Source organism: Colossoma macropomum, unplaced genomic scaffold, assembly GCF_904425465.1.
Source record: "Colossoma macropomum unplaced genomic scaffold, Colossoma_macropomum, whole genome shotgun sequence".
NCBI classification, from domain to species: Eukaryota; Metazoa; Chordata; class Actinopteri; order Characiformes; family Serrasalmidae; genus Colossoma; species Colossoma macropomum.
This window is the reverse complement of record NW_023494800.1, coordinates 9,073,109-9,100,509: the sequence shown is the minus strand read 5'-3', so window position 1 is coordinate 9,100,509 and position 27,401 is coordinate 9,073,109. Positions and strand designations below refer to the sequence as shown.

General features: G+C 41.1%; 1 protein-coding gene across 4 annotated transcripts in view; it reads right to left on the bottom strand.

The window, feature by feature from the left end:
- Window positions 1-27,401, bottom strand: part of vav2 (vav 2 guanine nucleotide exchange factor) — a 208,275-nt gene that overhangs the window by 132,419 nt on the left and 48,455 nt on the right. For all 4 annotated transcript variants that reach the window (XM_036587586.1, XM_036587588.1, XM_036587587.1 and 1 more), the window contains exon 2: window positions 19,242-19,358. In XM_036587586.1, the coding sequence (XP_036443479.1) occupies window positions 19,242-19,358 (117 nt within the window). The remainder of the gene's footprint in view (window positions 1-19,241; window positions 19,359-27,401) is intronic.

Genomic DNA, 27,401 nt, shown 5'->3' with positions numbered 1-27,401 from the left:
TGACATTTGGAGAGATTAGCCATTAATGCAGCAGCAGCCCCAGCAGAGATAATGGGAGGAAGCACACATCTACGAAGTGCTGTGCTACTTCATAGGAGCAAACAGCAGAGAGACAGGGAGACAGGGGTGGGATCCATGCAGCAGACACACATGGGGATCAACCCTTTACAGCAGCCATGGAGGACACATATATATACACATTGCAGTTGCAATTATATTCTACCACTGGGAAGAATAGCTTTATATAATTTATAGCAGTCTTACAGAGCAAAAAACGCTTAAAGGATCATTTGAATAAATGTGAAATCATTTAATTCATTTCCCAGTTAGGGAACAGTCTGAATTGTCACAGATTTGAACAGACACACAAGTTAAAAAAACAATAAAACTGAAATTAAAATTTTATTTACTCAAATTCCAGAGGCTGGTGGAGAAGGATGAAATAGCCTGAAAATCTATGACTGCAACAACTGGCATGGGGAACATATGCTACACTGATACTCTGTGACAACTTATTCCATTATTTTTCCAGTGATGCCTTAAAAACTCAAATAACAATTTTAAAGGGCTGTCAAACAATGATTAATGTATTAAGCACATTATTTTGGTATAGTTAATATAATTATAGTTAAGAAAGATTTTTTGCCACATTAAAAAGCAGTGAATTTTGTTTTAGCTATATGAGTGGATCTTCTTCAGAATGTACATTCTATGGCCAAAAATATGTGGACACTCCTAATTATTGGGTTTGGGTGTTTCAGCCACATCTACTTCTAAGAGGTATATACAACAAAGCACATAGCTATGCAATCTCCTTTAACAAACACTGGCAGCAGAATGGGTCATACTGAAGGGCTTTGTGACTTTGAATGTTGCACTGTCATAGGATACTATCTTTGCTGGTTTGTGAAATGACTTCCTAGATCTGCCCCGATCAACTGTAAGAGCCGTTCAAAAGTGCCGTTCAAAATGCCTCTCGAAGCAACATCAACACAAGAACTGTGTCAGGAACCTTGTGAAATTGGTTTCCATGACTAACTGGCTGCACACAAGCCTAAGATCACTATGCACAATGCCAAGCATTGGCTGGAGTCGTGTGAAGCACACCGCCACTGGACTGGAGCAGTGGAAACGTTCTCTAGAGTGAACAACACTTCACTATCTGGCAGTCTAACAGACAAATGTGGGTTCAGTGGATGCTAAGAGAATGTTACCTACCAGAAGAGATAGTGCCAACAGTAAAGTTTGGTGGAAGAGAGTTAATGGTCTGGCATCTGTTGTATTTTTGACCCCTCAAGTTCCAGTGACGAGCAATGTTAATGATAAGCATTCAAAGACATGTTAGACAATTATACGTTTCCAACTTTGCAGCAACAGTTAGGGGAAGACCCTTTCCTGTTCCGGCATGACTGTGCACCTGTGTACAAAGTAAGATCTATAAAAGAGACGATTTGACAAGTTTGTTGTAGGGGAATTCGGGGGTCCACTTACATTTGGCCATACAATGTATTTAGAGCTTTCAATAATTCAGTAAATTTATTTTATTCATTCAAAGACAGGATTTACATTTTCAGTGAGACCAACAATAACAGTAAATCTGTGAACAAAGGGAACTGGAACTTTTTACATTACTATTGCTTTTGTTAGCCTGCTGCTTATTGATTTACCCATAGGCCTCCCGTGAGCACTGTCCAGTGAAGTCCGCTGAAGGTTTTGTTTTTAAAGCTGTATTTGAACGAGGCCACTACAATCGCTGACTAGACCATAGCAACATATAGCATGTGAGCAACTGGGCTTCAGCCTGCACTACTATGGGTTGCTCAAAAAAGTCAAAATAGGAAAAAGCATTAATAGCATAAAAAAATAAATTAGTGCCTTTAATAATTTATCACAAACTCATTAACACTTCAAGCTGCAGCCCTAGTGTGAAATATTCATCCCTACTCCCAATATTACAGATGGGAAATGGCATCTATGAAGTAGACGCCGAAAGAAGGTGAGTTGCCCTTTCCAAAGTCTACAACCTCAACTACCATGATAAGGCCATGAAGAAGAAGAAGAACTGAAGATCAGAAGTCTACAAGTCTGACTCCTTCAATGCAGAATCTAAAAGCTCAGCACTTACAGCAGTTTTTCCTGAGCTTCCAGGCTGGATACATGACATGCATCAGTAGCATTAAATTTCAAAATATTTCAACCGATAGCATTCAATAAAAAATTCCCTTTTTTCCAAGTCATTTTTTCATCAGTGCAACATTGGAGCCATGATGTTTGCAACTGCAGGAGTGATGAGACGAGTACAGCTGTGAGAGAGGTATGCAGGTGCAGTGCATGTGACTCCTGCCTGAGCCGTAGCCAGGCACCTACCTTCTTCACACAGGGAAGCTCAGCGCCTTTCCAACCCCATCCAGTGTTGACCTTCAGCGGGCAAGCAGGGTCTGCAGCCCTGGCCTCTTCCCAGGAGGAGACTGCAGCTTATGTAGCATTAGCAGCGGAGACCTGGCAGCCACTATCGAACCGCATAATGAATTATTTTGACAAGGAGCCAGGATTAATGACAGTCTGATCTGTGTTTGCTAGCACACAAGCTTTGCGTGCACGCACGCACACACAGGCTTGTGTTTTGGGTTTGGGAGTTCAGATTCTGCTAAAGAATGAAGAGAGCACAGGAATAATGCTTGCGATGAAGTGCAAAGTCATGCTAACAATTCCACGAATGTGCACCAGTCAGGGCGGATAAAAATAACATGTCTGTAAGCAACACTGTGGTTCACTGTATACAGATATGATGATGTAACAAATCCATCATGAACAGAACTGGCCTAAGCCTGAATTTCAGTTGAGTATGAAAGCGAGCATCTGAGATCAGAAAAGAGGGAGTAGAAGTGCATTTGAAGCAGGATGAAGGAAAGAAGAGGCTTAAAACTTTGCTGTACCTGAAAGCTTTCCGTCGCCTCTGGCTGAAGAAATCTCATTACTCGCTCTCCCCTGTGTCTAGCTGGCGTGAGCCAAAACAAAACGAGCGCTGCTTTTACATCAAAGTGCTGAGTAACGCCAGTGAAGCTGGGCCATTATTCTGCCCTAATAAAAACAGTTAGCTGAGCCGCACTAGCCTTTGATTTAGGCCTGCCCAGATTTCACAGCCTCTGATGAGCCCTGGGGTGTCTGCTGGATCCTAATTGTGAGTGGAAAGGCCATCAGGCAGCCATAGCTTAGGTTCCTTGGCAGCTGAATTGCTTTTAGAGTGTTTTTTTAAAGAGTTTTATCTCTAAAGGTAGATTTCATTCACTTTTAAAAGCATTTCATCAGCATTTTATATGTAGTTTCCTCCTGTACAAAATAATGGCCTGTATTCCCCACAAGCTTCTCAACTGGTTTGTGGGCTCTTATTTTTATCCTCTCAAGTTTGGCCTTCGCTCTCTTCCAGAGGATTTCAAACAGGGCCACATTCAGCTTGCTCTGGTGTTCTTTAGTTCCAGAACCTTCTGTAGCCACTGTCAGCACAGCCAAGACAGAGCTTGCACACATTACCCACTATAAAACACCCAGAGGGGCTTCATCTGCTCAGCCTAGAACGTGAGGTAAGGAATCTTATAAAAAGATCACTATAACACCAGAGGGAAACCCTCAGGGCTTTCTCGGCCTACAATAAATAAATTCATGCTTGTAAATTTTATTTCATTATTTATTATTATAATTATTATTATAATTTTGTAAAATACTGAACAATAAAGTAAAATTACTTAAGATTTTTATCCTCTGTGCAATATCTAGGTACATACAGCCAAGTGAGCTCTCCCAGGGGTTCGGACTTCAGGAGCTGAACTGAAGGCCAAACGTGCCAGATTAACTACCAACATAATTAGGAACTGATAGTGGAATCAACTAACCAGTTTCTTGAAGATAAAATCATCACTCTAGTCCTTTTAGAAGTCCTACATATTTCACCGACTGCACATATGAGTGATAACCTTAGCAATGCATTTCATTTAGGCGTTTGAGATGATAAACGGTGGCACCTCTATGCCCAGCTCTTTACTGAGAATTTCACTGAAAACTGCTCCAAGGTGAAATTTGTCAATATGTTTGTCAGAAGCTTAACATAAAACATAGAATGTTGTTTTTAAACTTTAAATGTCTGTGTTTAATCAAACTCTTTACATTAGTCTGTGTTAGAACGACAAAAACATTGCATAGCTTAGCACTAAAACACTACTAGAATACCATGGGCATCAGCAGAAATTAGCATTATAGTAGGTGTTTTTTTTTTTGTTTTTACGTTTATGGTCTAAACTAGCTTCAATAGAAATTGGAATGGTGAGTGCTCATGTGCCAGAGCTACAACAGAACCCAGGAAATTATGGTCAAAGTAAGCATGTTTTGTATGTATCTGTGTGTGTATGTACAAATACGCGAGAGAGAAAAAGAAAAAGAGGGAGAACAAGGAAAAAGGAAAAAGACAAACTAAGAGAGAAAGGCTGGAAGATAAAAGCCAAAGAGAAAGAGAGAGAAAGAGACAGAAGCAGAAAGTCAATACGAAAGCATGAAAGCATGAAAAACAGGCACTTCATGGGAGGTTCAAACAGGCAAGAAGAGTGTTCCTGCACTGGAGAAAGGAAGGCGCTCAGAGCAGAGTGTGTGGGCTTCAGCATTAATAATGCTTCTGCATCTCAGAGCCAAACAGACAGCAGAACAGCCTAGCACTGTAAAACAAACCCCTTTTCTCCTCACCTAGCGGCATACATTCACTGCAGACTCATGGGTGAAAGAGTCCTTACTGCAGTAAAATCAAACCCACAATGATAGAGCTGTGGATTTAAAGCACACAGCCTGACACTCCTCACTCCATTTAAAGGCTGTATACAGACAGAGCTGACTCTGTATGACACTGGAAAGGCAACACAGGGCTTTCTGATGCTGAGCTGTCTATCCTTCGGAAGTGCAGTGTACAAAAGCAGGCTTTTTCTGCTAAGCCAGGATATAAGCCAGCACAGGAGGCTCGGCGTGGCACCTCACTGAGGCAGCCACTGATGCTCACTGTGAGAGAAAACTTTTTTCTACTGGAGCCGCTGGAGCTGAGCCGTAGGTGTTAGAAATCTGAAACTGGTTTGATTCCCTCTCGATCTTTGCGGAAGTGTGGGACAACAAAAAAAGCTGATCTTAGTAGAAAATCATTCAAACAATGTGATCTGGAAAGCCATTTGTTTCCCACAGCAAAACAAAAGCAAACAGATCGAAAGCCATTACTCTGGCACAAACAGAAACAATGCTCGCCACTGAATGCAACTGAATCCAGGATTCTGTGCAGTTAGACCCGCTTTGTTGACAGCCCAATGCAGAATTTTTTATCTCAGAAAATGTGCATTTGCGCACCACCTACCAAACAGTAACTACAACAGAAGAAATCTACTTCTATTACTGTTAAACCTTGTTATCTAAGGTACTTTTAGAGCTGCCACTGGTATGAAAAGTGCTCTAGATTTTATATTATATATACTATATATACTCCCAGAACAGCGACAAGATTTAACTGTTCCGGGAATCTCAGTGGCACTATTATTAAAAGCTACCCACCAAACCCAAACAAAGTCCTGTAAGTAGGTCTGACACGGTCATGACATTTTAGCCAACAATTAATTGCTATAATCAGGATTGCGATTAACAATTTAGTTGTTTTTTTTAAGTTCATTTTATGTAACAACTGTAGTACAAGCCGAAACTGGTCAAATAGGCTGATTAGCTACTTTGCTTCCTAGCCCTCGATACTTAGTAGTTTCCAACTGATGAAAGATGAAGCTCGAGCTCAAATAAACAAACGTTACTTATCGCTGCTCCTCTAAAGGTGTTACAGCACCTGTCAAAAGTCACAACTTTTGTTGTTTTCTTAAGACCCATAACGTGTCTCAATAAACCAGCTTTCTGCTTTCTTTCTTTTATTTATATGTATTTGCCTCAACCCAGTGTCTGAAAACGCACCCAATTTACATTCTGTTTGCAATGCAAAAGCTAACAACTATGGGAAATAAGTGCAGTCAGTATAAATAATTGCAATCAGCTCAAATAATTGCAACCAGGTAAATATGAAATAATTGCAACAGGCCTACCTGTCAATAAATGTCTGTGATAATCACTGTGATCTGTCTTTGGTTATCAAGAGCGCATTAGGCTAATTAATTATATTTTGAAATGGCACAAGAAATGGTCTAATGTCACTAGCTGTGTGATTCAAGATCATAAAGAAGAATTTGAACTTCTACTGCAGTGCCCTGAACATCTTGGCACAGGGCAGAAAAAAACATGCTCCATGTAAGTGAATGGGGAAAGCATGCACAAAACTCTTTTTCAGCTGTCTACTGCGGCTGCGTCACTGCTATTTTTTTTAATGATGTTAACTCCAGATAACAAAGCAACTATATTCATACCAATCATACTAATGTTATTATTCAAGTCAGATACTGCAGCATGCAATAATGACATAATTCTAAATCAATATGCGTATGCGTGGTTGCCTGTTGAATTCGACACCACCGCTACACTGCTGTAGTGTCTGACTGGTCTCTGAGGGCCTCCGCAGGGTTAATGGGCGCGAGAGGGAGAGAGCCATGTGCTTTTAAGCAACAGCTCAGTCTGCCTCTGGCTATAGCAGCATCCTGACTGACAACAGTGGCCTTCTTCCACTTTCAGCAGGCCGTATGCCTTTGATCTTGCTCACACAGTGAAAAGAAGAGCTCTCTGTCACATACAGCTCTCACGCCAAGGTAACTGAAAGTTCAGAGCCGCACAGTCATGGCCTCTCCATTCGTTCACACACATGCTCGTGCACATCATGACAGTGACCACGCTGGCCGATAAAAGAGACACGACTACAACGAGCCGCTGTGGTCTGCCCCTGTTTTGGCCAACCTTCTTAAACTTTCCATTCGCACTCTTTCTCAGTCTCTCTTGCAAGCTGCTCTTTATTTAAGGCATTAGTTATGACCAGAGGTGAATGCTGTGCAATCAGGTAAAATTAAAGAAAATTGGTAAGACGAGTGAGGGCTGTAACTGGGATTGATTAGGGCTAGCATGTGACCACCGCTAAATTATTGAGCACATTATTGATCGTAAGAGTGTGTGAGCAGAGGAACAGAGCTCTAAATGTCAATGTCTATCACTCTCTTCCATTGGGAAAAAATCTCTGCATAGATATGATGACCACTCCAACAATGTATGCCACACAAACACTAAAGCTGCACGATTCACAATAAGAAATGCTTTTTATTGCTTAGAATAGAGATCACAATTTTCACTTACGATTCAATATACCAATTTTGTAAAAAAAACAAAAAAAACAAACAAAAAAAACATATTTACAAATTTCTTTCAGCATCAATATGAACAGCTCTTACAAATAAACTGAACTATAAATCAACTGTGGCCTGAAGAGAGCCTTCTGCACACTGCAGTGGCAAATTTGGGGAGCAAGTATGCAAAACAAAAAATATTCGTTTCTCACTTCACTGTCGTTAATAAAGAATTAGGCCTGTATGTTATATCTTAGGCCACATTCACATCCATCTTATTTGGTGCAGACAAATCAAACTTTTTCTTTAGCCTGTCCGTTTTAACATGTGTGAACACTCCATCCATACTTGGGTCCGCACCTAAGAACTAAACTGTGGTCTGCCAAAAATCACGGATCTTGGTCTGTTCCTATCTGACTATCTGGCATTAGTCTGAACAGATCATGCTCCTGAACTGCATTCACAAAAGTATGCCAGGCACACTCATCCAGCAAACACAGCATCCCTTTACCTTTCCTTAAGATTAACAGACTCCTTTCACATGACTTCAAACTTCACATGTGCAAATGGTTCCTTTAAAACTGAAAGACAAACAAGAGACAGTAAAGCGGCCACACCACAAAGAAAGGGGTAAAAGTCGTGAGTTTCTGTGCTTGTTTTCATTATGAACGTTTTAATGATGTTACCATAAAGGGTCTGTTCCCACAGACACAAAATAATGGTGAAGACTGAGCAAGATTGGTGTAAAAATTAATTAATTCCAATCTGACTGTTCAGACAGAGGTCACATAGGTATATATCAGACATGTATCGGATTTTGGGCACTTTCACCTGCAGTGTGAAGGTAGCCTACGTTTCTTGGATAGAAAGATGAACTTAAAAGAATGAACTATTGTGAAGAAAAAATGACACTGCTCAGGAGGGAGGACTAATATATAATACTGCATGGAATTCAAGGCTGGATAGAGGCTCATGTTTTCTATTTAATGCACCCAAACCCTTCAAGCATAAAAATGCCACTCGTGCAAAAAGCTCTGTTTGCTAGGGCAGCTAGAGGATGCAGGAGAAACTGAGACAAAGGCGCATCACTGTACACAGATGCCTCCCCAGGCCGGAGCGCCTCTCCTGGCCACCCATGGCCACTGCGGCAAAACAGCAGGGTGGCTCTTATTGCTGCCTAGCAGGGGACACCCAGCGGGTGAGAAATGAACAGGAACAGTGGAGGGAGGGCTACAGTTTAGCACTCTCAGTAGGAGAGCCCAGCAACACCTGGCAGGGCATCTTTCTCACACACACACACACACACACACACAGGAAGAAAGTAAGCCAAAAGTGAGAGGTGGGGATGATGTGGTAGAGAGCCTGTGATGTACAGTTTATTATCCGTACGGAATTACATCAAGCGATGAACACAGAGCTTAAAAACAATCTGTAAGGTAGTCCTCGGTCATGAAACAGAAGCCGAGTGAGCAGGGAGAGAGAGGGCAAGGGTAAAAAAAAAAGAACAAGCGAAGGAGTAAAAGAGAAGAAGAAATGGGAGATTTAACGTTTGAACCACATGCTGACACCACTGCAAGGAGCGAAATGTCAAGATTAATGGATTCTTTCAATATTAAGAGGCTGTGTGTCGGCAGCTAAGTGGAGAACAGGGCTCTGATTCCACACAGCATCCCTATTACTGATCTGTGTTATACAAGGCACGGGCTAATGGGGGAGTCTGTAATGCATTCATCCCAATTTACATTTTACAACTCTTTAATACATGATATGAGAGAGAGGCTGAAACAAAGAACATCTCAGCCTTATCCAGCAGCGCTGCTGATTAACCAGAGAGAGACAGAGAGAAAGATGAGAGTTTTATGTTCACTATTCACTGAGAATACATCTCACTGGCATCACCCCACAATGATCACTTCTCACATGCATCTCTCATTTCGCTGCAGATAAATTAATAAAGCACGGAGGAGGGAAACAAAAGTTATACAGGTCAGCTGCAAGTAAGCTGACCCTGAATCACACTTCTGCCCTTCGTGAAGACTTTAATTCATTCCCTCTCAGTGTGCTGGAATTCCAGAGTGCTTAGCATAATCCTGCACTGAGCTCATCACCATGCAGTACTAATACAAACCCCAACACGCTGCCTGAGTTTCCACCATGAGGTCCATAAGGCCAGCTGAAACACACTGCTTACTTTTCACAGCTTAAGCTCTGGAAAACAAGACATAGGTTGGGGGGAATACCTACAACAAAAACCTGAATGCACACCCTCAACTGCAATAGCACAATCCCAATTTATTTGTAGAGCCAGAGAAGAGGAAAGGACAGCCTGCATATTTTCCCACTTACTCTTTATTCATGCCCAGAGACGAGCAGAGAGTGTACCTGTCCATCAGAGAACTGCCTTTAGGTATGCGTCATCAAACTAAAGGGCGAGGAAACAGAGACAGAAGAAGAGAAAGAGAGGGAGGCGGGGGGAGGAGCGAGGCTTGTGTATAAGATTCACCTGGAGGGGAGTTGCTCTTCCTGGACCCCTCTTTACTGCGACAGCACCATAAGAAGCCAAACAGCAGCAAAAACATAACAGTGCCTCAAAACCTCTCTCTATCCTCAGCTTCCTGAGCTCAGCTAAGGCAAGACGCCGCAGCAAAACAATACACAGGAAACACTACACGAGAAAGCCAGCCCAGGCCATTGTGCAGTTCTGCTGCTGTGTAACGTTCTCCCAGAGAAGATAAAAGAACAGCAATTATTTCCACAACAGACATTTTATTGTACAGGGCGCTTTTTTGGACTCTGAATGAAATGCATTTTGCAGCTCATCACTTTTCTCTCCCTCTCGTGCAGAATTAAATACAGCCGCCTGTCATGGCCTGCTGTCAGAGTAAAGAACAGAATCAACAGAAAACAAAGAGCTGATTCCGGGGAATGTAAGCCTTAGCTGATATATGAAATACTGCTGCCATTCTGCTCTCGCAGTGGGAAATTGCTCTGTAGTAAAGAGTGTGACTTCATAAGGAATACATACAGCTTTCATCATTGATCGTTTCTGTTTACATGATAGCCGGTAGCACCTCTGAGGCTACTGGACAAATTTCAAAGCATCACGCGTTCGTAAATAACCGTGCCACATCACAGCTTATCTGACAGGTTGCCTGTACCAGCAGAATCTACGGCCTAGAGCAGCTTACCAGTCAGACACTTTTCACTTCAGTTGCTTAAAACAAGTAGTGCATAAACCTGCTGAACTTCTGCACGTGTATGCTGGCTAAAAACAGCATCACCCACTCCAACGTCAACTAATTCTCCACCTCCGTCATGGCTGGTATCCCAGACAACCATCAACGCTCTGCAACCACCTGTTTCCATAGGCACCTCACTAACGAGGAGCAGATTAATGAGGCATTTTGAAGAGTAGGAGGGGGGCAGAAAGGGAGAAGGCAGTCCAAAGTGAGGGGGGTACTTGGCATCAATTATTCATAACAGGAGAATTATCATCAGGAGTGAGACGTTTTGAATGAATAATTGATCGTGTGTTGGCAGCTTTATGTTAAAAGATGCAGGGATGCCTCTGATGGACAGGAGCCAGTGGGGAACAGGGTGTGACAGGGATATAAAAGCAGACACGTCCTCCTCTTGGGAGAGCCAGCACACTTACTTTATGGGACACTACGGGTAATGATCTGGGAAGACTGGAATGCTATTCCATACAGACTACAAACATGCATAAATTGTATTACTTCTAGGCCTGTCTTCAGTATGCCATAGACTACCTCATTCCCCTATAGGACTGCTTGAACATGTACACACTAAAGGTTTGTATCTTTTGATTTACATTCAGCTTTGAACAGTATTGTTCTTTTATTACAGGCCTATATTATTAAAGCTGCTATATCATTCGTTTTTACATGACCATAATCCAACCTCTCTTTACTGTTTAAAATTAAACAAGCTTTTTCTGTTACTGATATATGTAAATGACCTTTGTTCTAATTGGCTGCCCTGTGCCTCATTTAAGAAGCACTCATAGCTGAAACACTCCTTATAACTTCAAGACAAACGTGGCCTAAATTTCACTGTATGTACGTAACATGTTTTTGTGATGTCACAAAAGCAATTCACTTAAAAGAGTCTGCTCTCGCAGCTTAGTTTCCACATATTGCTGCTGTCGGAACAAAACCTTGTATAACTTTGAATGGACCTTGATGGAAAAAGATTGTTTTAATTTCTGTTGGTCTATTCATCATGTAAATTTGACACAACGTAAAAGGCAATGGGCATTTCAAAATGAAAACCGATAAAAATGAAGATAAAAGGTTTTTATCTAACAGTGATGATATGGACCACATGGACTGAAGATTGAATGGTATGTTTTGAAAATGTAACAATATTTACATAACACTCTTATTAAAAAAAATAAATAAAAAAATAAGGACGATTCAGTTTTTCAGGATATGGGCCCTTTAAGTCATGACCTCAAGCGCCTGACTAGACTCTCAGGAGCACAGCCAATGCCCAACCCTTTACAAATGGAAAAAAAAATATATATATATATATCAGAGGGGTGTTTGTTTTGCAGCAGAAATTCCATTTAGCTGATCATTAGCAGCATGGAGCCTCAGCTAACCTAAGCTTCACTGACCAACAAGTTAATAACACAGCAGGTTGACCTCACAAGAGCTAATGCCTCTGCCGACCTTCAAACACGGCTGCTCCTTCTGTGCTCAGCAGTCTCTTCCTCCTTCAGCAGCTTTAAAACAGCAACTGAACCTTGCGCAGTAACCTTTAAAGAGACTCTGCTCATTAGGAGCACCATTGTTTCTTAGCAACTTTGTGAAGGCTGGGTGCTGCAGCATTCTTAGTGGAGCACTGCGGCTTGGCAACCGGCTATTTTCAGCCTCCGAGTCTGAAAAGAAGCCAGAAGCTGTTCTTACAGTAAGCCTGAACAGCAGAGGTGTGAGAGGAGTGAAGGAGCGGCAAAGCAGTGCCTCAAAACTGTGATCATGCAGTCAGAAAACAATAGCCAGTGCAGCTGTGGGCTGTCTGAGAACAGAAGCGTGGGAGAGAGGAGGTGAAAGAAGACAAGAGGCAGGAAGAAGCAAATGAGAGTGGAGAACAACAAGCAGAGGGTGAAATGCACACTGAAGCTTGTAGTGGCTTAATGTGCTGGAAAATATGCTTGACTCCTTGGGTCTCCATAGACCAGCACCACAGCGTTGTCAATCAAAAGATAATTTTGCTGACCCCACCTCTGTCTGTCTTCAACCTACTGCTAATTTAGGGCACGCCCATGTGAACCCACTGGGACGAGACCTCTCTTTGCATAGAGACAAGGGCTAATTATGACAACATTGAACAAAGCATTGCAGGTCAATCAGATTTCGTATAACAGCAATGTCATCACCAGTATGCTCTTAAAAGCTAACAGCGTTTCACCCCAAAGAAATTCAACATACATAAATGTAATAGAAAAAATAAAAGCATAGAAAAAGCATTACTCCCCAAGTTTCACTGGGGAATTAAAAGAGAAAAGAAGATGGCTTTTCCTGTGAAAAAACTCATTTCAAATCAGAATACAGAAGTCTTTTACCCTTCCCCTCTATCTCTTTCAGAGAAAAGCAGCTTAAATTTTTCTGAAAACAGGGTCTGGATTAAAAGCAAAGACTTATTATTATGTGACAATTTATTTATTATCAGAAATGATGGTTTTCAGTTAAAACCCACTGACAAAGTGTGTAATTATGAGTCCATTCTTCACCCAGTCTGAATCCAGCACTGCAAATCATTCCAACACAACCAGACGACTAACAGATGTAGCCTCATTGCCATGATCATCGCAGCATCATAAAATAAAGTGATTGCCATGTTCATTTAAATGATAGCGACGCTCGTTCCGAGTCTAATTAAGAGCTAGAAGAAAAATCGAGCCAGCTTCGATTTGACAGCACATTTAACTGAAAGCGTCCCCTGGAGAACACCATGTTCATGCGCAGTGAATATCATGATGAATATAGAATGATGAGGTGAATTCTGGTCCATCTGTGAGCATTATGGGTTGTGTCCCAGAGGCTGCTGGAATGGCAGAGGGGGGGCGGTATGGTGGCGCAAGAGGGGACAGAGCTTGGCTCTGTGCTCCAATTTGAGGTGCTGAAGTATGAAAAGAAGGAGAGAGGAGGAGGTAAGTTGGGATCCATCTGTTTCTAGACTAAAATTACCTGCACCTCCAGGAGGGGGAAGTGCCTCTCCTTTACCCAGGAGAAAGAGCATAATTAAAAAAAGAAATGCTGGGCTTGGAAGCAGCAGATGTGTATGGGGAGGTATATTTTTTACATTAATGGATAGATTTGCCTTTAACTCCCTGGACACGATGCATGGCCCTCTCTAGACAGAGTGGGGTGATTCACAGCGAGTCATTATGTAGCTGGATGAGGTTGAGGGTCTAGAGCCAAGAGAAAGACGTTTAAAGCATGCAATGCTCCTGGTAGCTTTAGGTATGCATTAGGCTTGTGAGATCACAATATACTTGTTTGATCGCATCCCCTAACCATCACGTTGTAAATGAGAATATGTTCTTAATAGCTAAAAATAGAATTAAAAAATAAACAGATGTTTGATGATACTACCGTGGTGGGAAGGCAAGTCCGACACCAATACTACCTACCGTGCCCACTTAAACTCGGGAAAGCGCATGCTATCGGGTCAGAAACATGTAAGCCTGTGGTCTCCAAATGTCCCTATGGAGAGCTACTGTCCTTCAATCTAACATGCTAACCATCCCCTCACCTAACACTGGTGCATCTGATCCAGCCAATCATGAACTTCTGAAGAAGTTAATTAGCTGGAGCAGGTGTGGCAAATTGTGGTTGGAATTAGACTCTGCAGGACGGCAGCTCTCCATTGGAGACCACTGATGTAAGCTAAATTTGTTTGTGGTATAGTTTGGTACATTTTGGTACTGTTTGGTCGTTTCTGCTCTAGGTTTAATAAAACAGCGTATGTTTCAGCTTATAAGGGTGCCTTCATACTTGTAGTTCGTTTCCTTTGGTCCAGGCAAAAACAGACGCAGTGACACACTGTTGCATTTTAGTTCTGGTTTGCTTTGCGATCACACCAACATATTTAACATCGAACCAAAAGATGTAAACAAAGAAGTCATATAAGTGAAAGGTCATAGCAAACTGGGCAGATTTTTACAATAACTGTAATTACATCCAAACCTTCTGAATCATGCTGTTCTCTGTTCTATCTGGGCTTGCTGGTTTTATGTCTTGTTTTATCTGTCTTGTGACATTAGAGCAATAAGCCTCCTTGCATTACCATGGTTTACATGTTGCAAAGCAGGGTAAAATCCCTCTAACAGCCTTGAGTGGCCTACTGCTTTTTCAAAACGGAGAAACCCTGACGCCTTAATACATAATTTACTAATACATAATTTAATTTATGCATGCAGTCAAATGCGTATCCTGAGTATTTTATAATGACCTCACACATGCCTCAGTCTCGTTTTAAAACCGAAACTATCCATTCTATAATTACCGATTCAGAGCTTACGAAGAGATAATAAAACACATGTATGTGTCAAAACAGCACCAGAACATTATAATAAAAAAACACCCAGAGAAGACATGATCATTCTTTCTATTCTTTGTCCGTTTAGACATATTTGGTCTGTACTGCATTCAAGCTTTGAACAAACCACACCGGAGTTCGACCTGCTCAGGGGGTCTTGGTCTGCTCATGTGGTGCGCACCAGAGTTCGGATGGCAACATTCTCATTTGCTGTGATGAATCACACCAACAGACTAACGAGATTTGTTTTAATTGAACCATACCTGTCAAATCTAAAGGCACCCTAAATTACAACATTTACTAAAATAATAAAGCAGCTAAAGATTTCATGTGAAGTAGCTCTAAATCTACTATTAGTGTAGCTAAGCATTGTCCTTTTTTTTGTTAAACTGATCTGCGCTGTTCATGTTTTGTGAAGGAAGGCAGTCCATGCTTGGAAGGGTTCTGCATGGCTTTAGTTATCAAGCACAACCACTGGTAAGAAATAAAGTTCTCGCCCTGCTACAGAATGTCCTGAGACCAGATAACAAATCAGGGCTGATTCAGGACATGGACTAATGTTACACATTAAAAAAAAATTATATTAAGAAAATTGAGAGCCAAATATAATTACTTTTGTGCATCTTAAAGACGTGGTTGTTTTGTGACACCACAGCACAAGCTTATTGTTAAAGACTTACCAGACCAGATGAGCCATCTGCAAGATCATCTTTATTATTCAGGACAAGGGTAAACTAGATCACAGCTAATTATTTCCTTATGTCACATGAAATATGAGTGCCCAATGAGATGCATTACTACTCAGGCTAAAAGTTCAACACCGTATTGACGAATTAGAAGTGCTGTCTATCATTTAGTCATGAATACAGACTAGCTTCATTTTTCTCCGACGAGAGAAAGGCAAATGATTTGAATGTAAGGCACATTAGTGCTGAGCTGCCCACTTCAATATATTATAATGTGTTGCTTGCCTTTAATGGAAAATCAATGCCAAGACAAGCCCGTCACCTTCGAGTCAACGCAAACGCAATTTTCGCATTGACATGTGGAGGGTGCACGAGATTGATTCAGCGTGGTGGAGGATTTTAATATTGTTTTCCGTGAGCTCATTGACTCTCATACGTCGTCCCCTGCATTATCTGTTAAAGTCTACCGTCTGCCAAAAGGATTAATCTTTCTTTCCCTGCCCCTCCCTCCTTCATTTCCCACTGCTTTCCCTTTCCCTCTCTCTCTCGCTCTCTGACTAAGCAGATTCATTAGGCTAAATATCCACGCAAGTTCAGTGAGATTTATCTCATGAAAGTGATTTTCCCAGCCATGTCTCGGTGATCATATCCTCATATACAGAACATGACTGAAGACTTTAACTAGTGCAGTCACATCCCATACAGCAAAAACAATCCACTCCAAGAACGCAAAGCCATGAAAATGTAAACATGTCACAGAACCAGCAAGGCCTCATCAACGGAACAATCATGTACGAAGACATTCTTCTACAAGGGCTGCAACTAATGATTACTTAATCTATTGACTAGCCTTTTGTTCACGTTAAACTTATTTCTCAGCTGAAACTGTTGCAGAATCAAAAGTGTGACTGAATGCAAGAAATAAAAAAGAAAGATTTCAATTATTTACTAATGTCTCTTTTTGGATGACTACATTTATTATTTACAGGCTCTTTTTACTTTTCAACGTATCGTCATTCCTGTTTAGCATATATTTAATCATTTATCTGTTTCTCATTTTTTGTCACAATTTATATGATTCTGAGAGGGGCATTTCTGCCTGAGAGACAGTTCATGCATCACTGACTAAAGGTTTCAGTATTAAACACTACTTTGTTCATGACTGGCATGAACAAGTGGAATGCTTGTAAATTTAGGACAGTATATTTTTTAGTTTTGTAAGTAGGGGTGTAACGATTCTCCAAATCTGTAGTTCGGTTCAGATCTTGATTTTGAGCCACAGTTTGGTTCATTTGGGGTTTTTTTTTTGTTTGATGGGGAGGTGGGGTGGGGGGTGAATATGAAAAAAAAGGGGGAAAAAAAATCTGGGTTTCATTATCAACAATTTGGAACACTAAAGAGAAGAACACTAAAGAACAGGGTAGATTAATTTAACTTCACATAACTACGAAAACAAAACTAAATAAACAAACAAACAGAATAATAATTTTTATTTGCATGTGTTTATATTAGTGGAAGATATGGGTATATATGGGTATATGGACGATCTTGGTATAATTAAGATTACTGACAGTTTCGATATATATCACAGTACAGTGTATTAATGTATTTTTTAAATATAAAACCATTTTGGATGCTTAAGTATCCTTTTTTGTAGATTAACAATAACTATTATTCTGGATGTCCCTTCACTTTTAATAAGAATCACATTTAACAACTTAGTAAATCTGAAATACTTTTATTGGGCGAAACGGTTAAACCAGAAATGAACAATATAAAGACAGATGTTAATATTGCTCTCTATGCCAAAATGACTAAGGTTTTCGACTTTGTTCTTACTGTACTTACTTGCTTTGGTAAATGCTTCTAATAGTGACCTGATGTGCCTCTCCTGAGGATGACACAGTATGAGAGGCATAACAATTGCGAAACTGAGACTGAAAACACGTTACAAACGTCCACGGTCTCGTATCACGGTTTCGGATACTACCCTTCCCATCAAGCCCCCACCACCCCCAACCTGATGCCGGTGCAGCCTGTTGAGCTTTTATTATGTTACTAATTTAACAAAACTCATTTTTCATTGTTCAATTAACACTACAACACATCATGAAACCATTATTCTATTTAACGTTAGGGTAAGCTGTATACAAGCTGTATACAGTGTTCTGCTCTTTTGTGTTCCAAAATGTTGCTGATTTAATAAAACCCAGATTTTTTTCCTTGTTTTTTCTTATTCACCCCCACCAAATAACAAAAAAAAGAGGTATGAACCAAACTGTGGCTCAGAAATCAGGTCATAATTGAACCGTGAATTTGGAGAATTGTTACACTCCTACACAGTACTAACTGGGAGAAGCCGTGGGGGTGATTGTGTTTTAAGAGCTGTCGCAGATGTTACGTATTCCTGTATTTGACAGGGATTTTCTTAAAGAAAAAGGGTATGTTAATGGGTATGTTAATGGCTCTTTCATCGTTCAGTTTAAAATCCAAATGGTTACAGATGGCTGCAGTGATATTATGTTTTGAAACCAACTCACTATTGGCAGAATTTTTTGGTCTTCTGACCAAACACTCCAATAAAAGGAGGAAGAGGTGTAGGTCAGTAGGGCAAGGCCCCACAGGTTGCCAGAGCAAGTGTAGATTAAGGGTAGCATGGACTTTCAGAACTAACAAAGATGAACACAGTTTTATGATGTCATCTTATAATGGTGGTTGAAATGTGATTCATATGAATATAGGCTGCCTCAGTGTTACACAGCCCCGTGCCACACTCAACGCTTGTTCAGCCAGCGCAGCTCAGCAGCCACGTTCCTGCATCAGTGTCATCTATAAAATTTGATCTTAATGTAGAAGAATATTACATCACTCTACATGTTTACAAGTTATGTTCACGTGTGGGAATACTTGTGTTTTGCTAGGATTTCCATGAAATAAATAAAAAATTATTGTTTTTTATTGTTTTTTTAAAGCCATGAATGAATGACCGGTTTTTCAGTCACTGTGGTCTGTTGCCATGGTAATTCGGGCCAACTTCGGTGGAACTGAACAACAGAAGCCACACTGCTCTCGTTTGTTTAGAGTACACTGAATTCTGTCAGAATTGGCACACATTAACATTATGTGGTGTCATTTAACTATTTTTTCATTAAGTAAATGACAACACCAATTATAAAAATCCATGTCAACTTTTTTTTTTTTTTATAATTAATCAAAGTCGACTAATTATTACAGCCCTAACTCCTACCCACCCCCATATCACTACAGGAGCTCATATGACACACACACACACACACACACACACACACACACACACACACACACATCGTATGGATGCTGACACAGATATTTACTGACACACACACGATACTGCTGACCCTGAAGTGTTGGACTGAAAACTCACATGTACATTCAATGCACAGGGCAAGAAATACGACTGGTGTAATAACGTCATACAAGTAGAACCAGCTGAGCATTGCTCTTGCTTTCATTAGACCCTTAGCATTGAGTGAGTGTGTGTGTATAAGAATAGACAAAGCTGATGCTTGCCAGCCAGTGCAGAGCAGTCACTCACAGGTTAACCTCTGTTTATAAAGGGAACAGCAGGGCATGTGGTTTACCTATGAGGATGTGAGTGTTATTACTGTAGAGGCACCTCATTTGCCCCAAAAGAATGCTGCCGATCAACACAAGTCACATAACTCACCTTCCCGAAGTCCCTGACATCAAACAGGTCGAAGGGATCAAAGAGCTCGCTGTTTCTCAGTCCAAATTTGTCATGGCACACCTTGAGGAACGTGCGGATGTTCTTTAGACACAGGAACTAGGTAAAGGAGAGAGAAAGAGAGTACATCAGTAGGGTCTTTGTGGCACTACTGCTCTTGACTTTGTGCATTCATTCAACTGCATTTGTTAGTAAAAAGTAAAGTGAGCTTGCTACACTCTCTTTTAGTATGTGGAGCAGATTTAATTTCCTGGAGGCAACTGACAGTCTTCTCATTTCCTCTTTCCTGTATGGGTGATTAAGCACTGCCAGATCTCACCCAGTGATTATGCTGGCCATCACCTGGCTTGGTGAAGCAGAGCACGCATGATAAGCCAGCATCAGCCGAGACTCACTGAGTGCTTTAAGAATTGCTGTAGCTCAGTTCCGGCTCTGTCTACCAACCCACCAGCCTACAGTAATAGATTAGCCAACCAAGGCATGCAGATATACAGTATACGTGTCTAGGTTAGCTCCTTCATGGCAAAGATGCAGCAAGAGATGGGCAACCTGACTATATTTTATCAGTACTGTGTTACTGTCTGTAGAGAACACTGATCAACTGCTTGCTTTATTACAAAGAGAGCATTTTTAGTCCTATTTAATTGAATTAAGTGCAGTACAGTATATGAAACATTCAATAAAATCACTGTGCCCAGAGTTTTTAAAGGCAGTCATCAAACGTAGTAGTACTAGTGCATTATGCGCTGTGGCAGCACAGGTGTTGCCCAAAAAAGTAGCATCACAGAGTTATACATTTCAAAACACGTTTTATTATTCAAAAACAGCCAAGAGAAATTGGTAGGTTTTTGTGCTGGATGAGTAGCATAATGGAGACTCAGATGAGCTGTTGAGCAAAAACTACAGCTAACCAGCACAACACTGGATGCTGATGGAGACTTCTACGGGAGTTTTTCCCTTTTCAGCGCATAATGTGGCAACATTGGTTTGTCAGAAAAATACATTTTATGTATTTCTGGGTGTCACAACAGATTAATCTGTTTAGCAATAAAAGCCACATTATCTCTGCCTTCTCAGTCACATCTTTAATGTTGCAGCCTAAGGCCGTCACATTTCAGAGCAGCAAAGTATAACACCACACTTACATATATGAGCAAAACTTTAACATCTTACAGTCCTGTTAAGATCAGCATTCCACTGAATTGTCGTTCTGTAAATTTGATTAATTGGAGAGTACATGCTCAATTTAGGCTCTAGCTACGGTTTGATTGTACATGTCTCAGTAGCAACAAAAGAAATAATAGAAAAACACCCTTCACTGCTGTTACTGTGGGTGGGATTTGTACAATAAACTCAAGATGTACCACTGGGCTCTTCAATATACCAATGCATAAATGAGTTCAGAACAGAGGGGCTTTAATTCAACAATTTAATGATCATGGTAACATTATTTCAGCCCTAATCACAGACACTATTGTTAACACAGTGGCAAGCAGCTCACTCGCTCAGTGTGAACCTTAACAAAGGAGTGGTGATACATTGTTATTCATAATACACACCAGTACCAGTAACCCAGCAGCCCGAGCTGCAAATGTTATGTCACTTACACTGTCACACTATGCACTGTATAATAAGGCATGTGTGCAAGATAAACCATTAGGCCTATTCAGTACACAAAAGCATACAACAATGCAATCACTGCTCTTTAGTCACAACAGCTTCTACATCAGACTAGATAAAGACCTGCACTGTCACAGATGACTGGCTACATTCTGCGAAGCATCAAGATACGGGATGTGGATGGATATAAAAGATAATCTAGAGCCATACAACAGCTATGGCCTTTTCACAAACCATTTACAATGAATATTACAATGACATCACGTTTATATTTTTTTGGCCAATTAACGCCTACACGTCTCCAAAGAGGAGCTTCATTTGGAGCTACATTGCGGCTGCATTTGGTGAACCTTCTCTGAACTCTATCTGGACACTGTCCCAAGCTGTGTACAGGCCTGTTGTCATAATTCATGTGTGTGTGACCCCCAGTGGTTCTCTCTCTGCCTCTCACTGATCACTGAGTGCTAAAAACTCAGCCTGCTCTGCATCCGCTGACCGTGAAAACACACTCCAACTCGTAGACTGCCCCGTTCCCTTGTGCAATTGGCACATTCCATAACCCTATTCAAGCAAAATAAATAACTTCCTGCAGCTTGGGTTTTGGTCAAACTTGTAAGGCGCATGTAAGACCTTTTTTTTTTCTGACAGTGTAAAATCAATCTTATACTACATCAATCTTAATTTCACTGTAACAGTTGAGAATGTTGGTCTTTTTTGAGCAAAAGTTTTAAGAAGTTTACAGCTTTTTGTGGTTCCAAATGGTGATCTTATGCACCATCGCTATTTATGTTTCGTATGCATAATTCAGGTTTTGCCATTTTCCAAATTAAATCAGACACTCAGGAAAGGGCAGACTTGATTGTTTGCAAGAGACACACCACTACAGATGAGGGGGCTTTCAGACATTGCCCTTTCAAACTCTCTCAAGCGCACTTCTTCACACTGTTGTCTGACATCGCAACTAAAAAACAGTCTTCTAGCACGTTTTAAATCACTTTTTTTAAAGCTTAAAACTCAGTTTTCAAAGACAGTGAATTGAATTGTATTGCATTGCATTCTAGATTCCTCCAATTTGTGTGTTTATTTGTGTGTTTTGTTAGAAAAATGTTTTTAATTTCTTAAATATTTCTATTTTCTATTAAACATGCCAGTTTCAAAAAGTTTATCAACTGCCATGGTCTTAACCGTTCGCATTTACCTAGTTGTCAATCAAATGCATTACCACATCACCATAAGGAGCTGCTTCTATAAGACTAACACGTTTCAGCTGAAAAAAAATGCCAACCTTTCTGCTAAGCACACAAAAGAGTGAGATACGTCACCAACAACTGACAAATCAATACTAATGATTCCTAGTCACTCGTCTAACAAAAAAAGCTTATATTTACTGTTTTTGAACACAATGCTTCCTGTCTCTTTAAGGCAGGTTTAAAAAGGCATCACTTGCTGAAACTGTAGCTGTTGTTGTGTAGAAGCTGATTGAGTCGTTATTTCCAATTAAAGAGAAAAGGCTACTATTTAGAAATTTTCAAGTGTCCTGTTCTGTTATTTTATGATTTACAAAAAATAGTGTTCAATAAAAAAAACATAGGCACCAAATTTAGGAAGCAGCCTGTGGGTTATCTGATCTTAGCAGGCAGGTGGTTCCGCACTGAGGACCTAAATGTACCTAAAAGAGGTATCAGAGCAGTTCTTTATCCTAGCAGGAGTTTGAGTGAATCCTCGGGTTTTGGGTGAGGATGCACATATCTGAAGTTCTCTTTATTTATCCTGCAAAAAAGACTACATGGAGAGATGTGCCTACATGCTCCACACAAGCTGCAGGTTTGGCAAAAGCAGAGTTCCCCTCCTCCCTTTCCAAGAAAATCCAAAGAATCTGGGAAAAAAAGGCAGAAAGGAAACAAGGCAGAGAGGTAGAGGGAGAGTGCATGGTTGAACAGCAGAGGAAAGAAAACTGGTAACAAAGACCTGTCATCCCCTGACAGTCTATCCTGTGGCAGTGCCATGCTCACACAAAGAATAATGCATTACCTTTCTCCTCTGGAGGTACACCCTCCTTACAGGCATCGCTTCCCTACTGGTTTTAATAGGGAGTTTACAAATAAACCCTGAGAGTACTTTCTAATAAACCCAAAATTGAAAAAAAAACAAAAGGAAGCAGGTGAAGGGAGGGAGGAGCAAAGACAAAAGGAGAAGAATACAGCAGAAAAGGAAAAAATGAGGTACGAGAGAGCATGGAGTCCTTAGGGAAGGTTGTTGTGTCTGAGCTGGATAAAAAGTAGGAGTAAAGAAGGTGAGACGAAGAGAATCAGTTGATGCTGCTGGACTGAACTCAGTGAACTGCTCCCAAAAGAGTCGAAGAGCCAAACTGTCAGTCAAACAGTCTGACACTAAAACAAAGCTTCAAATAACCAAGCAGAGAGACAGACATGAGGACTGCAAGGCAGTCAGAAAGGCGGACAGACAGACAGTGAGTCAGTGGGTGAAGCAAATCACTTGTCAGGGCAAGGCAGGCACCTGAGGTTACGCTGCCGTGTCTCGGGACTGAATCGCTACACGTCTCCCGAGAGGCAGGAATAAAAGGCGGAGAAGACGAGTGCACCCACTCAACCCCCATCGCAACAACAAACCACACAAAAGCCGGCGTGGCTTTCGGCAAAAGCAGACATACAGAGACAGACTTGGGTTGCGACACATCATGTAGAATATGTAAAAGCATACTGACAACAGGAAAACACTTTGAGAAAAACTACAAAACATTTTGAGAAAGTCAGTACCCGAAAGAGCGCTGTGATTGTGTCAGAAGGTGTATGTGTGTCTGTGTGTGTGTGTCTCTGAGACAGGGCACCACCTGCTGTGAGACATGGCGGTGGCGTTTTGTCAGGGCACCATCTCCCTCTGATCCTCCTCTTCAATACAGCAACTTTTCCCCAGAGGACAATTGCACTCTGGATGGACCAGGGCACGCACACACACACACACACACACACACACAGAAGCAAACAAACACACACACTCACAGAAACCATGCTCCTGAGATCCCGCTAATTCCAAGGGCCTCAGAATGTCTCTGGGCTGATTAGCCCAAATCTCCTCAAAGATTTCCGGGTCGCACAGATGTTAAACCTTCTCTGGAGAAAGGTTCCACTTCGACTAATTGGGGAGGCAGACACAAGATGAATAATGCATGCTGCTATGCAATATGGTAATCTGATAGCATTATCTAAAAGCTGAGCATATCACAGCAACCCGTCCATGTCGTTATTGAATCAATTGCAAAGCACCCTATAGGAAAACCATCTGTCTATCTTAAAATCAAACCCATTCACCTTAAAGACTACTATTAAAGCCTAAAGCACAGAGAGCCATCTTAAAGTGAAATTGCACTATTTTTTTCAAAATTTCTGAAGGATTCAACCTCTGAAATGTAAACAAAGTCATTCAGAGTGGTTTGATGTGAAATTGAAATAAGCCACATAAAGGCATTCATGCTGTTTTTGTTATGTTTTGTTGTCTATATTATTTCAAAATCAAACATAATCAAAAACATTCATTTCCTGACATGGTCACCTAATAAGTAAACAGACTATGATTTTCAAGCCATCGATAAATGTCAATCCATCTATCTACCAACTGCTAAATGTTAAACGGTGCTGCTAACTAGAGAGGAAGTATAGCTAGCATGACAACAGCTATGCTCACCACAGAAAATGTTTTATTCTGGCTAACTAAAGCACCGACACAAGTTCAGATTCAAATCTGAGGAAGTGAAGTCGAACAATTGGCACTGAAGGGACAGAAACACAAAATTAAACCAGATCCATGGTGTTTGGATCTGTAGCCTGATCAACTAACTTTAACGTTAGCTTAGTGAGCCGGCCTAAACAATTCTACACACCACAGTACAGGCTTCATCCTGACTATTTGGTGCTCAGCTGAAACAAGTGTAGATGATAAAAAGTAATGTCTGAGGGAGCAAAAGTCGAGTGACTGGCGCTGGAATGACAGTAAGCCGAAATCGAATCTGTGTTCTGTAGTGTTTGGGACGGTTGCGTTTTTCCAAGCTAAGGAGAGCTTCGTTAGCAGGGCATCCTTGGTAAAGTGACATCTGTTAAGAGGATATTTGAGAATGAAAATGTGAGTGACTGGTATTTGAAATCCAAAGTTCTGTGGTGTGTGAAGCTCTTGGCTCTGATTTTTCCCCTATTTCTATGAGCACCTCTTATCAGACAGCCCCCATACCACCAATCAGTGAGTCCCTCTAAAATGTAAATGGGTGAAATGTGTTTATTTGGCCATTCAGATGTGATAAAGCGTAATACTAATATAACATTACATTATTATAACATAAACAACTTCATACCACCCAACTCCTAGCCAATCATCAGTCTATATTTTTGAACTAACATGCTTACTGATAATACTGACTACTTAGGTATTTAATTTGGTACTGAATGATATGGAATTTTTTGATGCTCTGTGGTATTTTACCACAGTACTAAGTAATTTACTCAGTACTGAATTTTCGTACATAGATCTAATTAGGGAATTACACTTTTCTGCTTTTACTCTGAATTCTTAAATAAACCATTGCAGAAAAAACGGCCTTGGAGGTGGTGTGAAGTAAGTAAAATATAATAAATACAACCACCCACAGTCCACTATGCAGATATTCTCTACAGCAAACCTGTTAAAAAACCAGTGCACACAAGGACTCTGAAAGACAAGCCTCTCAAAAAGAGAGACTGTATATATGCGTGTGTGTGTGTGTGTGTGTGTGTGTGTGTGTGTGTGTGTGTGTTTGTAGATGGCAGAAAGAGAGAGAGAGAGAGAGGGAAAAGAGAAAGAGGCTTTGTGACAAAGCAGAAAGGTCTTAGCAGTTCTCTGCCAATTGAACCAGAAGATCCCTGCACTGGGGAACAAAGACTGGGCTCTTAAGGATAATAGAAAGAGGCAATAGCTATAAAGTCCAGGGATTTTACACTCTGATGGCACAGCCAGACCTGAACTGGCCAGATAGAGCCAGCTTACTGTGGCTTTGTATCAACATGTGTACTATGTGGCCCTGTAGTAGCAGACTGATCAAGCCCTTTTCAGTGACAATGAATAAATGTATGTTCTCTCTGGCACAACCACTCAGCAACATCAGTTCAGGGTCCAGTCTAGAGAGTGAAACATGAATGAAAGCCTACAGGATTCAGCTTCTGAAGAGAGGCAGAAGAAAACAAAAAGGAGTAGAAATCTATTATTACCACCTTAGTTGTATCTGAGTTGTAACTTCCCATACTTGCTGACCCTCAAGCCTGACCAAGCTCTAAATGTACCAGTCATAAATTATTGCATTTCCTATGGGCTCTCAAAACAGCAAAAAGTGCAAGTGACCACATTTTTGGATGGCTCTGTTTCCTTTTTCTGTTCCGGCACGCAGGTGCTTGCCCTGTAGTTGCTAAGCCTCTGTCCTGAACGGCAGTAGTATTGAATTCGCCAGCAGTATGATTCACTCTGCTCATATCCACATGATGCAGTCATCAGGTTCTCCACAGGGGCCTGCGTTCCAGTGACCTAAACAGCTCTGTTTCACAGTTAGTTTGTATTTCAGACACTAACCAGCCTGCACTTCAAATGAGGATCGAAGATCTCTGCTTTCTACTTTCTATCCAGCTCCATCACTGTGGATTTGGAACTGAAATCTTGAAGTCTACAACTTGTAAGGCTGAGCGAATTGACAAAAATATAACATTGTGATACTCCAAGATATTTTCACAAGACATAATATTAAATCCGCTACTTGTAGATACACACAATTCATGCAGATGCTGTGGACTAAATTATTAACAGGCTCTTTATAGTTGGTCTAAATGTGTATTTTTATGGATATATGCAGTTATTCACTGACGATATCCAACATGTAATAAAGTATACTGTAATATAATTTCTCATGATAACCATAAGATATTGCCAATTCCCTCCAGACTCCTGGGATTGAGAATGTCATAGTGATCCTGGCCCCTCTGTGCAGCCCGAGGACGCTCCAGAAGATGATGAGTCCACCCCGGCCAAGACGACCTCAGAATTACTCCCAGCCGTTATAATGAGCCCCATTTTGCGCGCTTGGTGACGGATCGTGGGGAGGTGAAGGTGGGGTGGCTGAGTAATCGGCAGCTAAAAGCAGCGGGCAAACACATCAGCTCCCAGCCTGATGAATGTGGGGAGAGGGCCTGCAGAGAGCGAGAGACTACAGCGGATCAATGGGCAGGTTATTTATGACAGCAGGCTTGGAGAGCCGAGAGCTGCATCCATCTTTTCCTGCATGTCTCCCTCCAGTCATGGCTCAGAGCGCTGACTGAATTCCTGCTTTAGATTCTCCCCGCTAGCCTCAACTCCCTCACCCTCCCTTCCTTCTCCGGGGCCTGCAAAGACCTGCCGTAGGCACACAAGAGAATTCCCAGCCACTAATCTTTGCCGTTTGCTGTTTACTAGATAAATAACTACGATGTGGTTTGAAAAGCAACGCAGAGGATT